The following is a 15568-nucleotide window of genomic DNA, read 5'->3' as shown; positions in this document are numbered from 1 at the left end:
TGGGCCGCAGTCCCCCCATCTGTAAAACTGACATAAGAGCAGCTGCCTCCCAGGGTTGGGGGTACGGTCAAGTGTGATAAGGGGAGATATAGGAGCCCTTGTAAACTGTAAATCGCCTACCCACGGGTGAGGGTACCTGTGTTACCATTGAAAGGAATGTCTGTGTTCACATATGCTGTTGCGGGGTGGGGGGGGGAGGTCCTTGTGCTCATGGTGCTGAAGGGTGAAGAGAGCATGTTTGGAAGGGGAAGGAGGGGGAGGAGCAGGTGGCCGGAAGATCCCAGATTGAGAAGAGAAAATTCTGGCCTGGGCAAAACTCTGGCTGACAAGGCCTTAAAGCAGAAGGGCAGAAGGTTCTGAAAGGATTGGCCTCCCACAATACTCCACTTTCTGGGAGGAAAGGTGCACGTGGGTGTGTGTGGGTAGCGAGGGGAGTTGGTTATCCTCGCCCCCTCCTTCATTTCGACTGGTCAGGCAGCTGAAGGAGGCAGATGATGGAGAGTAGAGTGGAGGAGTGTTGGGCGGGAGCAAACTGTGGTCAGGTCTTAGGGTCAATTTGTTCCTTCCTACTGCTTTTTTTTTCACTGCTGGAGCTTGTGGGGGGCGGTTTCCAAGCCTAGGGAATCCCACTAGCTGAAGTGTGTGAACCAATGGCAGCTGATGTGGGGGCTCTCCTTCCCCCTGAATGTGATCCCATGGATCTGTGTAACTGGGGAGGGAGCCTGAGCTGGGAGCTCCAGCCAGTGTGGTTGTTCCCCGGAGTTCTGGGGACTGGGAGGGTTGAGGGTTAGGTCAAGTCTTTGGAGGAAGCAGCTCCACTGGGCTGGCCTGCGGGAGAAGGTGGCCCTGAAGCCCCGCAACGGGAGGCCGAAGGTTAGTGCAGAGGGCAGAGCAGGATGGCTGCCTGAAGAGAAGGTATTTCCTGTTGGCCTTTCTGCCTGAAATCACCTACGTCCTTTGATGGCTTGCTCTCACCCCCGCCCTTGAGGCCTTGGGGAAGGGAATGGTGGGGAGGGCAGGGAGGAAAGGAGGGGACCATCGTTTGGGAGGAATTCTAGGCATGCCCAGCCTGAGTCACCTCGAGGGCTCGGTGATTGACGGAACGCTAAGAGGGGGCGCCATCCCGGTTGCAGCTGGTTGTGGCGGTGGCGTGGGCAGGGTATGATGGGCAGCAGATCCAGGAGGCACTAAGCCTGGGACACACAACAGCTGCTGTTTTTCCTTCAGGCTTGCGGGACAGTAGGCAGGGCTGGTGGCTGGGTCCTCCCGCCTTCCTTCCAGTCCCCTTCCTCTTGGAGGGAAAGGTTAGAAGTCAGGGGAGTGTCGAATTTCAGCCTGAGTAGCTGGGGCAGATGAGTTTTCAGGGCACGTCTCTCGGGTTATTACCCCTCCTAGACGGGGAGATGGAAGAAGGCCCAGGGAGGAGTAGGAAAAACCCCCATGGTGACCTGAGGCCAGGGGTAGGAAGGACCAGGAGCAGCAGCCAGGGCCTAGGAGCCTCCTGGTTCCTTCTCCAATCCCCAAGCATTCCTGGAGTGTGGGGTGGGCATGGGAACCTGCTAGGAGATGGTACCGATTCGAAGCCTCCAGCCTGGGATCCTTGGGCCCAGTCGTTGAGAGAGCAGTGGAGGGTGGGTGTGCCATGGGAAAGGAGGGTAGAAGTGGTGCAACTTCCCCTTTTTCTCTCACCGAATTTCAGATCCAAGTCCATGAATCACTGGAGCTCTTTAGGAGGTGAGTTCAGTGCCCGCCCGGTGGAGAGTTGGGCGAAGAACCCTCCTCCCCACCACAGAGCGGTCGCCTAGCTGGTCTCTAGCCTATCCCCTCCACCACCCCACCTTCCGTGTCCACAGCCTACGGTGGGAACGGGGGCAATGGAGGAGGTGCTGGGTCTGGGAAGCAACACAGGCGCTATCCGACCATCTGTCTGGATGGACCCAGGCAGGATAGCGGTCTGGCTGAGCTCTTCCCTCCCCACCGCCAGCTGGACTAGGGCTCTGATGCTTGTTGTGTGAGCAATGGGCTAATTTTATCTGGCTAGAGCTCAGCAGGGGACTATCGCTGACAATCCTGTAGCTCTTCTGGGGCAGCTCTGACCCCAGGGAGGCTGGTTGCAGGAAAGGTGGGTAGGGGGATGCTGTGGCCTCTCTCCAGGTGGGTGTATGATTGCCTCTGTCCTCTTCCAGAAAGAACTGAGTTTTGGCACCTAAGTTGGCACACTTGGGGCCCAGAGCAGAAAAAGGTATCTCAAAAAGATAGTACAAGCTCCTCCTTGTGTTCTTCTGTTTGCTTTCTCCACCTCTATTTCTGAAGTCCCTGAGTTCTAGCAGAGTTCATGACACATAGCACATGCCTAGAATGTGCTAAATTATTACTGAATGACTTGAAAAGCAGGCATGGAGCTCTGCTTCTGGTGACCACTAGAGAGAGCTGAAAGGAAGAAATCAAAGGGCCTTCCAAAGGAAAGCCTCCTCTACTCCTCCAAGTAGTTGAGTTTCTAGTCCTTTTCTTTACACTTCTGCTGTGTCCTCTACAGTTCAGATTATTAGAATTTAAGAACCTGCCTCAAAGGCTCTGGTTCCAACCAACACCTACCCTATCTAGGCACCAGCTGTCAAATACTGGAGTTTCTTGGGTCACCTGTCTGACCCTGTCTGATGCTGTGGAGAAGTGGCAGGGAACTGTTGGCTGCCTTTTCAGACATGAAAAGGCTCTGTAGTAGAGTATATGGTCTTACAAATTATGGGATTTAACAGCTATGAAATCTAATGATCCTGGTAATCAAACACAGGCTGGAGCCTTAAGGCTGTTTGTGGAGGTACTGAGGCGGCAAACCTTGGGTGAGAAAGCCTGGGACCAGGCAGTGTTGCACAGTAATTAGCCCAGCAGGAGGAGATGAGGAGGCTGGGTGTCTGACACTGAATGGAAGAAGAAATTACAATAGGCAAAAGCTGGGTGGTAAACCACTCTCGTCCAAAGGGAACCAGTCTACTCCCTTTACCCCCTCCCCACCCAATGTATGGCCATATGGAGATGGACTTCATTTGTACCTCTTGGGTTGCTGGCATTGGGTGGGCAGTAGGTGAGACCAGCTTTCCAAGCCCAAGACTGCATAAAGGCCTGGAGTGCTTGGAATGAGAAAATACCAAAAGCATATGTCGATCGAGGGGTGGAGGTAATGGTGAAGAGTTAAGGTATGCTAAAAGTCCGACTTTGCTCAGTTTTCATTTTTGCTCAAGGTTGGTACTGCTGACACCCTGTTGGAAATGGGCTCACTACATAGTTGTTGAATGAATCAAGTAGGCAAATCAATTTCCCCTCCTTGGGCCGGTTTCTTCATCTGTAAAATGAAGGGTTTGGAATGAACTGGAAATCAATTGCCTGAGTTCAGGTTTCAGCCTGGTCTTTCACTGATAAACTGTGTGAACCTGTGGTAGTTCTTTCCTCTCTCTGGGCCTCAGATTCTCCACTTAAACTCAATGCAGAGGATGAACAAGGAGATCTCTAAGGTTACTCCCAGCTTTGCCATTCTTTTGCATGTCTTTCTTTTGCATCACCCTCAATTCTAAGCTCTGCCACTGCCTGGATGTGTGACCCAACTACACCAGTCCTTTCAGAATCCCACCCATAACGTAACGGAGAGAAAAGGTGACTTGGATTGGATTATTGCTAAGGTCTTTGCCAATTTTCAACATGGCATATTTGTAACAAGGTGGTTGTCTTTTGGGGGCCTTTACTCTGACTCAACCAGTAACCATGTTTCTGTTTTGTGAAGTAATGGCTTTTCCACTTCAGAGCTCCCTAAAAAAATCCAATCCCTACCAGCCCACCCAACTCCAATGCTCTGTATAACTTCTTTTCCAATTTCTGCTCTCACAGAGACTATAAAAAAAAAAATGTAATGACCCTGACAAAATTTTGATTTGAAACGAGATTTCAGTCCTTATGCCAAACTTTTTGCAGTTAACCAGGTTAAGATCATTTCACCCTTATAAACAATGCACGTACAGAAACTAAATTTTTAGATTTTTAGATCAGTTTATTTTGTTCCAAACCCCTTGAGGATTTAAATGTCCCAGGTCTCGAGCTCCCAAATTTTGTTCATTCTCCTAGAATTCTTTATGGCGCATAAAAGGCTGCATCCTACCCTAAATATTAATACTGTGCCACTTTCACCAACCAGCATTCTTCAAAAGCACACAAGCCCACATGTGCACATGCACATGTACGGAAGAAGTAATGTGACATCCCGACATTATGTGACATCTGAATAGGCAGATTTTGAACCTGTGAGAATCTTTCCTTCATCTGGAGAGAAGTGGGTGGCAGTCTGATTCTTAAGAGCTATCTGCACCATGAACAACAATAGAGGCCCAGGAAAACCACTCTCTGGTGACATAGTGGAGACGAAGCAGGGAGAAATGAAAGCAAGGGCTTTGCTGCTACAGCATTTTCAATGGTCTTTCCTGGGAGTTACAGGATTTATGGGGCCCAGCTTCTCCTGCTCCACTGTTGTTTAGGCTGACAGAATAGTAACTGGGCTCCCTTCTCATCCACAGAGCCAAAAACCAGTGAGTTTTCCTTTGAGGAGCTGATAAGAGCTGGACTGAGACCAATGTAGGGGCTCAGGACTTTGGCCTTGAATGAAACCATCAGGGACCAGCCATGCCCCAGCTGCCTGTTTGTAACGGAAAAAAACAAAAAACAAAAAAAACCATGGATGTGAACCATTGTCCTCTTTGGAGCCCCTTACAACCAACCTCATCCTCCTGATCCTAGGATGGCCCTGGCTTGGGGTGGCAAGTCATTGTTGCCTCCTAATGATAGCCAGGGATGCCTGGCAAAAAGATGATAAAATGTTGGGGTGACAGGAACACAAAAGACAAAGGGTCAGAGAAGGGAGAAAAAGACACAAAGATTCAAAGTGAATGAGAGGCTGAGCTCCTAATGAGCTGAGCTGTGCAAGTTGGATACAGTCTGGCAGTGCCTTCCGCCCCTAGCCAAGGGCACTGGGAATGCTCTTAAGCAAGACTGTTGCCCAGAGTGTAAGCACAGAAAAGGAGCTGGCACCTACTTCAGAGGGATAAAAGTGGCCTACAGTCCACCTTTCTGGCCCACTGGAGATGTGCCAACCTCCTAGGCAGAGTGGCACAGTGTGTTCAGTATTGGGGACACACTGGGGGTAAAGGCTAGGATGGCTTCCCTTTCCTAAAAGAAATTGTCCAATTCTATGTGCAGTTGCTGCCTGTACCTTTTTGGGACCAAGGTTGGGAATGAGATTTTTCCTAAAGTAGTCCCTTCCTTGACCTGACTCAGGTGGAAATATTGACATGTCATGAGTAATGAGAGATGGAGTAGTTGGTCCTTCACTATGTCAATAACTACTGCCCTTCCCCTCCTCCATGCCATTTCCCTGTCATCAGTCCTCCTCTGCCTGCTGAGATGAAAGGAGTTTCTTCACATATTGCACCAATGGATACAAGGTTAGAGAGCTGTGAGGGCCTCCGGGTTAACACACTGGCTTGGGAAGTCTATAAAATTGGTGAGCAGAACTCTATGCTGTTTAAGGCCCCTTCCCAATATGATACTCTACTTTTCCAGTCTATTCTATCAGCTTGAGCCCAAAAGTGAGATGTGGTTCTGTCTGAGATGAGTGGGATTGATTCTAGTGTCAGGGGTGGGTTGGGCCAAGGTGAGGCTGATTGGTTTAAGCTCTGGGTCCCTCCTTTCTCCAAACACCCATGTGTCTATGACAGTCATAAAAAGAAATAGGGAAGAGAAGGGAGAGGAGGCAATAGAGGACAAAAGGAAAAAAGCAGAAGGAAACAGAGTATTAACCAGAAGTGTGATAGGGAGACTGCTTGTACACTTGTAAAGTGATGGCACCCACAGATCTTAGGAAGCCAAGGCCTTCAGAGACTCTGAGACTCCTTGTTTCATTTTGCTTCCCCAACATCTCCCTCCCCCTTGATAACAGCTTGCAAGGACAGATGGCAATAAACTCCTTGGAACATGGAGGTCTGGGTCTCCCCAGTAGGCTCCTAGGGACACAGTAGCACCTTTAGGAATTGCTTTTAGTAGGTGACTAACAAGTCAAAGCCAGGAGTTTCCATCCCCTTAGCCGCCCCCACAGGGGTTAGAAAATATATGGAGAAGTTCCAAAGGCCAAGCAAGGGATAATCCCAAGTTTCCCCATATCCTGGGAGGAGAAGGGCCCTGGCAAATTTAAAGGCATTCTTGGGAAAAGTTTGGTTAGTGAGTTTGGAACACCTGGAGTTTTGGCTCCAAGGGGATGGTCAGGTGACTAAAATGCTATGTGCACAGGTTTGGGAACAAGTGTGCTGGTGGCAAAAATGTAAATGCTGAGCAGAGTGGAGTGAAGGAGAAGGGCTGGGGAGAATCACACAATGGCAAGAATGAGGCATTAGATGGGTTCCTCAGGGGTGGGGGAGCCTGGCAGCAGCTCCCCGTTGGGGTCTGGGTCAGGAGCCAACATCTTATCCTTGCTGGAATCCCTCTGCTCTTTCTTGAACATCCTTTGATGCATCAGAGGGACGAAGAAGAGGATTACAGCCCCAATGATGGGGGGCACACCGGCAAAGTAGAAGGCCACATGGTAGTCCCCAAAACAGTTGCGGAGAAGGCCTGCAATAGTCAAGAGAGACAAGTCAATCTCAGCTTTGCCTTACTGCTCAAAAGTGCTCTCTGCCTCTTGTAGGGGCCATTACAGTGTCTCTCCAGAGATCCTTGACCTGCACTGCCTTGACTCAGGAGCCCTCTCAATTCGAACACTCCTAGAAGGAAGAAATAAAGCCTCTATTACAAGGGCAGGTGGCCCCTCACTGAAGTACTAGGGCTGCAGACTCTTGGGGTTAATACTTATTATGAAAGAAGCTAATGAAACAGCTCTTGAATTTTTTTTTCCTTTGTGACTTTCATAAAGCTACAGCTAACTTCCTGTCATTCCCAGGTGTGGAGTTAGGAGAAAATCTAGTTTAAAAGGACTCCACAGAAGATATATGGTATGGACTAAATTTTGTCCTCCCAAAATATATTAAAATCCTAACCCCTGTACCTGTAAAGCAGAAACCCTGGTGGCGTAGTGGGTAAGTGTTATGGCTGCTAACCAGAGGGTCAGCAGTTCGAATGCGCCAGGCACTCCTTGGAAGCTCTATGGTAGCAGCTCTACTCTGTCCTATAGGGTCGTCATGAGTCAGAATCAACTTGACAGCACTGGGTTTGGTTTTTTTGGTTTGGTACCTGTAAATATGACCTTGTTTGGAAATAGCGGTTTTCTTTCATTATGTTAATGGGGTCATACCAGAGTAGGGTAGGTCCTAAACTTAACCACTTCTGAATTATAAAGAGAGCAGAATAGATACAGAGACACACACACACAGGAGGGAAGACAGACACCAAGGAATGCCAAGAAGCATCGGGAATGCCAAGGATTGATGATCATCACCGGAAACTAGGAGAGGGACCCAGAAAAGGAATCGACACAGCAAAGACCCTGATTTGGACTTCTAGCCTCCAGAACTTTGAGAAAATAAGCTTCTGTTCTTTAAAGCACCCGCTTGTGGTATATTTGTTATGGTAACTAAGACAATGACTAAGTCTTGCCTTAGCTCATTGGGATATACCTTTCTCCCTGACCTCAACTTGCACTAGAATGTTCTTGTGGAACAATTCAGCTGAATTCACATTTGCTTGAAGGGAGGCTGTATGTGTACCCTTCCTTCCAGCTACAGAAATGTTTGGCCCCTCTGGGTTCCTCCAAGCTATCAATACCATGGATGTGATTGTCATGAGACACAGGCCTCCCCTGCTCACCTCTGGGAGCTAATATGGGGAGGATGAGCCAATAGATACTGGTCAGGAAAGGCAAGAAGGCCCTTGGGCTGCTCAGGAAGTAAGCAAAAGGGAAAGAGATGTGGAGATGGGCACTGTTGGGTTTAGGGATAGGTAGAAGCTCTTTTCCCCCAGTGAGCAGTGTTGCCTAAGGGAAAGCTCTTGACACTGTCATACAGAATGACCAGTGCCCTCACAAGACCTTGCACAGTATTTGTTGAGTTAGCACCATTGACCAGCCTAAGAGAGGCTAGCCAATGAATCAATATTTGCAATAAATCATATAGAAAAGAAACGAAGTTCTGCTTTCATTGGTTTTTCCTTGTTTCCTATGTCCCCCTGGGATACCAACAATGCCCTTCTGGGACAGTGGAGGCAAAAACTGGGAGTTCTGAAAGATGCCAAGCCACCACTTAGTCTGCCACTTAATGGAGGTGAGAATCACTGACCCAGTCCTAGGGTCTGACCTTAGTCAAATCTCACCCCACAGTTCAGAAGCCAGTAGAAGAGAGGAATGTCTCTAAATCTTAATATAACCAGGACCCACTTTCTCTTCTCTTTCTACCCTTGCAAATAATCACTTACCTGTTGAGAGAGAAAGAGGATGCCGGATCAATAGAATGGTCAAGAAGGCAAAACCCATTTCTTTCACTTACCCTCCTTGCAGCAGCCATGTTGTTTACAGTAAAACCCCATTGAAACAGATATACAACCATGCAAAACTCATTCCCTAAAATGAATTCATGCATGTATATTGTGCTTAGCCTCTTCCGCCAGTAGTGGTAAGGCATTTCATGCATTCTGATAAGGCTGCTTAAACAGAGAATAAGAGAAAAAAAGGCTTTAGGCAGAGGTGCTCAGGAGAACTAAAGCCCAAAGAAGACAGGACTCCCCCACTTATGCCCTCCCTAGAATATCAGCCTCACCTGCAATGGGGGGCCCAGCAATCATTGGCAGGGCCATCATGCCCAGAAGGTAGCCAATGGCCTGCGAGGCCTGCATTGGGCCCACCAGCTCAAAGGCGATGGGGGCCATGATGGTGATGAAGAAGCCATCACATAGGCCCAGGAAGAGGCAGACAACGATGAGGCCCCCAAAGCCCCGGCACAGAGGAATCATCATGGACATCAGGCCCAGGAGCAAGAAGGAGATGACCTGTGGGAGCAAGGGTCTGAGGTCATGCTGTGCTGGTCAGCCAAGGCCACATAGCAAATCACATCTCCTTTCTCAGAGCCTCATTTCTACCATCTATAAAATGGGGTAGGAAGTTGTCAACAAGGAGAGCAGTTGAACTAAATGGTGACTCGGGCCCCTTCTAAGTTTTGCACTGACAGATTCAAAGTCTTTAACAGAGTCCCTATTTGACTATGATGATGTCAGGATAAAAAAGGGGGGGGGGTTGGGGCATGGGCCCTGGTCTCAAGAAGTTTGTCTTTACATTGGACCATGAGATAAAGGGTGTGTCTGCTTTCTGATCCTGTGTTTGGCTGCCTCAGGAATCAGGGTCTGAAGACTAAGCCACGTTGGTGTTCTTAGATCCAAGTAAGGGATTGGAGGAGGAAGGGGGAGAGGGAGCGAAGACGTCTTGCATGATGAGTAGATGGGGGTTTGAATGAAAGGCACATCTTCCTGAAATGGGGAAGGAGCCAGTGCTCATTTTTATGGAGATCTGATTTTAGAAAACACCTTAGCATGAAGGAGACCATTGGGAGGTTCATCCAGGCTTCTTATGGCTCTGGGAGCCTCTGGGTTTGGCTGGGTGCCCTGAGAAGGCAGCAAATGGGCCTTTCAGGAGAACCAAACCACTGGGCAGGTGTCTAGGCAGGCTGACTTACCGAGGAACACATGGAAGGAGGGGATGATCAAGGCTATTTCATACTGTAAGTATTTTCTGTGTTTTTGCTGGCCGTGAGTTTGTTAGGTTGATCAGTTGGTTTTTGGAGAGGAGAAGAAATGTCCTGGCCATACTATCTGAGGAAATTTCTTTGTTGGGAGGCCTTTGAAGTTGGGGTAGCTAGCCAGAAGCTAGGAAAAAGAACCCAGGCACCCCAAGCTTCTCCTCTAGGAGATTCATATCACACAACTATGAGATAAAACCAGACCCACCTATCGGCTAAGCCCATTATGGTAATTAAGAGTTAATACCATTATATAACACAAAGGACTGCCATTAACTGACTTTAACGGGCTCTAATTGCTACCTATTGTCCTAGCTGTTTCTTAACATCCTCCAGGGAGCCTTGCCAAGGTTCTGAAGTTGAAAATTCATCTTGGAACTGAGAATCAGTCCTCAAGAACTAGCCCAAAATGAGGCTGTCCTGCAGGTTGTCGCCATTTTCTTTTTGGACAGATAGGCAGACAGACTGTCCAGGAGCTCAATGCCAGACACATGTGCCTGTCCTTACCAATGGCAGGAACCACAGGGTCTAATGGATATGGGCTTGGTGTGGGTGGCTCTTCAGAACCTGGAGCTGTGTGCACTCCTTTTCTCCCCCAGGACTGTGTGCCTACATTTGACCCAGGGAGAGAGGGAGGTAGGGGTTATAAAAGGCCACCCCCAAATTCCTGTGATGGAATCTTAAGGAGTTCTAGAGAAAGAAGTTTATCCTTTGTCTTGTGCTCTCAGCCTGAGACACTCACTAGCAGGATGAGCTTGGACAAGTCACCTTCCCTTTCTGGGCCTCAGTTCTCCAATTTGTAAATGAGGGACTTAGACTACAAGTTGATGAAGATACATTTAAGCTATAATGTTCTAAGATTATTTTTATATTATTCTAAGTGGTAACACTGGGCCAAGTAAGAGTGCAAAAGGGAAGCAGGAGATAGGTGGGTGGGGGAGAAGCCGTCAGCAGAAGCACTAGGTCCTAAGCCTAGCTGATGCCTCCCCCTCCCTTGGAACACCTTCTGCACAATAGAAAGCAAAGATTGCTCAGACCCTACTTTCTGAGGGACCATTGTGAGAATCAGATGAGCTATATGGCTAAGCAGAGCCTTCTGTCTCTCCTTAAGATAAAGCCCTGGCCCAAGGCCAGCTTGCATTGATTTCTAGAACACTTTAGCATCTTGGAGCTGCTGACACTGGCAGGGGTGGCATGTAGAAAAGGCTCGCAAAGCCACAATTATGAACAAAGACATGCAGAAAAGGCATTTGCTGATATCTACGTATAAATTCAAATGTTCATAGTTGGTTTGTCTCAATCACAGTTTCTTTGTTTGACCTAGGTCAAGTCACTTATCATCTCTGGGACTTGTCTCTGCTATCTATCACTTAGGGTTAAGTGGAATATGAGAAGAGTATTGCATGGGAACTCAGTTCTGCCATTACTGGCCATGTGACCCTTTCCCTCTGTATCTCCATCAGGATAAGTAGAGGTTGAACTAGATGAGCCATAAGAGCTCCCCTAGCTTGCACAAAGCAGATTCACCAGCTCCTGCAAACTGAACACAAAGTTAAACACAAAAGAAAATCTTAATCATATCCTTGATTAAGACATCTGAGGGTTATTTGGGAAAGCACTTGGGGCTGCCAGAAGAAAGAGAAATCCCTGCTGTGAGTATAGTCAGGGTTCCTTGGAAGTGTTTTTATGGCTTCTCCAGCAGACAAGTGAGTCAGAACTCAACCACCTTCCTGATGGATTATTTGTGACCACTTGTTTTCTGGTAATGCCTTCACCTTTCCACAAGGTTCCACACTTGGTCACCTCCTGGTATGCCCGGCTGCAGGAGCAAAAAGCACGAGCCAGGTCAGAAAGGCAGTATTGCTGCCACATAGACAAAGACACAGTCTGAGCAGTAATCTATATTCAAAACCAGACTAGAGCCTAGTTCGCACATCCGTGTGGCTACTTCCCATAACATGAGGTTACCTGTCACCATCAGAAAGATTAAAGACTTGTATGGCTACAACAAATTTTACTTCCCAAAGTCTGCTCACACCTATATTTCTTTTGATACTTACCTATGAAGTGAGATAGTAAAGATAAGCATTATTCCCATTGAAAAATGAGGAAATAGGCCCAAAGAGGAGATGTGAAGTCTAGCCTCTTCTGGCAACTTTTTTGTGTCCATTGATAGCATGGTGTTTGGGAACCAATGCTTGGTGCCCAGTAGCACTGAAAGTATGATGATGGATCTGGACCTGGACCTAGAAGAGACAGACACTGGGCCACAGAGGGCTACAGATGTCCAAGACCCTCCAAGACAGTGTAGGATAGCAATGAGATCAGTTCTCACTGGAGACAGCATCTAGCTCCTGGCCTAAGTTTCCCCCTTACAGACGGAGGAGCCACTGTTAATAACTTCTTTTTTTTTTTTTTTCTGGTAATTTTTATTGAGCTTTAAGTGAGCATTTACAAATCAAGTCAGTCTGTCACATATAAGCTTACATACACCTTACTCCATACTCCCACTTACTCTCCCCCTAATGAGTCAGCCCTTCCAGTCTCTCCTTTCGTGACAATTTTGCCAGTTAATAACTTCTTTTTAAAGTGTTCTAAAAGTGGATCTGGAGTCCCTGGGTGGCACAAATGGTTAAGAGCTGGGCTACTAACTGAAATGTTGGTGGTTCAACCCCCCGCCAGGGATGCCTCAGAAGAAAGGTTTGGTGATCTGCTTCCAGGAGAACTGTATGGAGGAAAGTTCTACTCTGACACACATTGGGTTGCCATGAGCCGGAATCAACTTGATGGCAACTAGTTTTGTTTTTAAGAGGTCCCATACACACTGCTCTCATTGGCTCCTCACTCCATCTTGGTGAGGGTAGGCTGAACAAAGATGATTGTCTTCATTTGAAAGCAGGAGAACCTGAGGCTCAGGTAATTTGATTGTCTTTCCCATGTCACACAACAAGCTGGTGTCAGAGCTGGGGCCTAGGGCACAGCAGTTGCACATCCTACCATGCTATCCCAAAGGCTGGCAATAACCTAACATCTGTGGCAGGCTGTTTCTTCCCACAGTGGACAGGATGGCCACACTCACCTGCAAGTAGATCTTCTTAAGTCCAGGAATGGAGTCGCTGATACGGCCCGACACAAGACGCCCGAGGCCTGAGGTAGCCCCAATACACACCAAGAGCACCCAGGTTTGCTTGATTTCCGAGAATTCCTCTTCCACATACTTCATCTGAAAAGCATAGCACCAGGCCCCCAAGGGCAGGAGAAGGAAGAGAAGCTAACTGGTTAACTGTTGGCATATCCAGAAGCCTCCACTGCTTACTTTCTAAGACCAGGGCAAGAGCCCTTTCCCCTGAAGCCCTAACTCCAGGACAATCTTTCTGGCTGCTTCCAACAGCCTAAAAGGTTGCATAGACCTCCCTTGGTTACCTGGATTCTGGGCTTCTGAGCAGCAGCTGAAAGGGGTGGTGTATCTCCAAGCCCCTTCCAAGCCCCAGCAGGACAGAACACAATCCTAACAGCTGAGAAAATCCAAGGGTTCCTCTACAATCTCCCTAATCTCCTAACCCGACTTGATAGTCTGGGGCAACAGCAAGTCAGCAGGGGATAAGGATCCATCAACTTCTAGGCAACTCTTCCAAAAGCATGTTCTAAGAAACATGAGATCTGTAGAGGACAACAACTGGGCTACAACCAAGAGTTCTGTGGCCACATAAGTTTAGTGGATGCTGAGTTAAACAAAGATTAATAGGTTCCTTTACTGCAGAATTTTTTAGAACATTTAATTGATTATTACACATTATGAGAGAGAGAGATCTTGTGTATGTTGTTTCCCAAACAAAATCATCTGACCACAAAGACCTTGGGAAACCTTGTTGTTGAGTCATCTGGGCTAGTCCTCTGCATCCAGACAATACTTATCTCCTCCTAAAAATCTATCTAGATTTATCAGTGGGGAAACCACAGCCCATTGGCCTTCCCTTGAGGAACTCCCTCCATTTCCCATTAAGGTCCTCCCTCAGCCTGTGCCTTCCCCTCCCTGGGTCTCTCCAACCACTGTTTTGTCCCCTTTCCCAAAGGTTTCAGCTCTGCCCTTTCAATATCCTCCACCCCCACGCTGTAGACTCCAGGCAGGTTGAGGGCAGCTCCCTGGGGCCAGGTGGGGTGGGCCCATGTTCATATTCCTCACCAGGTGTACATAGGGAATGAAGTAGCCAAGGGCAGCAGCAGCAATCCCGAAGGCCCAGATGCGGTAGGTACGTTGGCGGAACACTCGCATGTTGAAGTACTTCCTGAGCTGAGCCAGAAAGCGATGGCGCAGGGTGCGGACACCCCTCTTGCTTGGGGTGTCCTGGGAGCTGGGCAGGAGGGGCCGGTAGGTGAGTGAAAGCAGCATGAGAACAAACATAAAGGTACTCAGCACCTGGAAGGTTTGGGCCAGCTTGATCTTGTCCCCCAGCATATTGATGAGGAAGGGGAAAGACATGGAGAAGATGCTACTCCCAGCAGACACCACACCATTGGCCAGACCCAGGCGGCGTTGGAAATAGTGGCCCAGGATGACGAGGGATGGCTGAAAGGCGAAGGAACAGCCACAACCAAAGAGAATCCCATAGGTGAAGTAACGCAGGCTTAGGGAGCTGTGGGGGAGACACCAAGAGCTGTTCTCAACAGCCTGACCAGCAATCCACCTGCCCTTCTCCCTTCAGACCTCCCTCCCCCACCCTGAAACCCATAGCCCCACCTGCCACTGATCCTCAGAGAAGACAAGGAACAGGGCCATCTGATCCCCATTTTGCAGATGGTGAAGCAGAGGCTTAGAGAGGTAAAGTATTTGCCCAGGGTCACATAACCAAGGATAAACAAAGCTTGGACTTGAATCCAGGTCTCTGTGACTCTAGTATGCATTCCATAGTACCCCATCAAAGAGGATTGTTCAAAAGAAAGCCAGAACCAGCCTATGCAAAGGCCAGATGAGGTGCCTTAAAGAGAACAGTTTCACGTCACTGCTCACCTAGACTTGGATAAGCCATGGCCACAGCCACTATCCACCATGGATAGGCTGGTGGCCACAGCTTTATCAAAAGTAATAATAAAGGTTTGCAAATATCCAAGATCTTGGAAGGTTGAGACCCTCCGTAGGACTCTTCAGTGTCTGTCTCCATGCTCCGGGCTATTAATACTTAAGAAAAATGGCTGATGGTCTCTTCGGAGACACCCCCTTGGGGATCCTGAGGTGAGAAGTCCTTTTAACTTCCAGATTCCCTGCCTCTGATGCTGAACATGGTGTGGATTATCTCCCCAGAGTAGCCTGAGGTTGAGAGACCTAGGTTGGCTGCATGATGAGAAGTGAAGCCTCAAAGAAGTTGTGGGTCTGACCACTAAGACAGCTCCTGGCATAAAACTCTTATACCCTGCTGTGGCCATAAACCTCTGTAACAGAATGTAAAGTGTCAGAAGGGAAAAGGACATGTGAAGGTCAGCTTGGCCAGCCCTCTGCCCTGAGACAATATTGGTACAACCTAATGAATTCTGTCCTTTTGATGCCTCTGCATATTTTGCAATAGTCCTTATCTGCCCACTTAATTAATACTCTCCATGGTCAGGTAGTTGTACCCCATGGATAGACCCAGTCCTCCTACTAAAGAACTGAGCCTATGCTGCAGAGATGATGTGGTGCTAGCATCCATGTTTCTAAGACATCTCTTACCATCATTTTTCTCCATCTGCTAGCATTAACTGGACATAAGCAAGGGCCTTGATTTCAAAAATGTAGTCTCCATTTGGAACACAGAGATAAGTCAACTAATCCTCTCCTGTCAAGT

General features: G+C 48.2%; 1 protein-coding gene across 1 annotated transcript in view; it reads right to left on the bottom strand.

The window, feature by feature from the left end:
• Positions 1 to 4018: 4018 nt before the first annotated feature.
• SLC16A2 (solute carrier family 16 member 2) overlaps positions 4019 to 15568 on the bottom strand; it is a 218362-nt gene continuing 206812 nt past the window's right edge. The window contains exons 3-6 of the mRNA XM_064278564.1: positions 13933 to 14383; positions 12829 to 12972; positions 8778 to 9006; positions 4019 to 6645 (exon numbers count right to left, since the gene is read on the bottom strand). Of these exons, the coding sequence (XP_064134634.1) occupies positions 6425 to 6645; positions 8778 to 9006; positions 12829 to 12972; positions 13933 to 14383 (1045 nt within the window). The 3' untranslated portion in view covers positions 4019 to 6424. The remainder of the gene's footprint in view (positions 6646 to 8777; positions 9007 to 12828; positions 12973 to 13932; positions 14384 to 15568) is intronic.

This window comes from Loxodonta africana, chromosome X, assembly GCF_030014295.1.
Source record: "Loxodonta africana isolate mLoxAfr1 chromosome X, mLoxAfr1.hap2, whole genome shotgun sequence".
NCBI classification, from domain to species: Eukaryota; Metazoa; Chordata; class Mammalia; order Proboscidea; family Elephantidae; genus Loxodonta; species Loxodonta africana.
The sequence above is the reverse complement of the archived record's forward strand: the minus strand, read 5'-3'. Positions and strand labels throughout refer to the sequence as shown.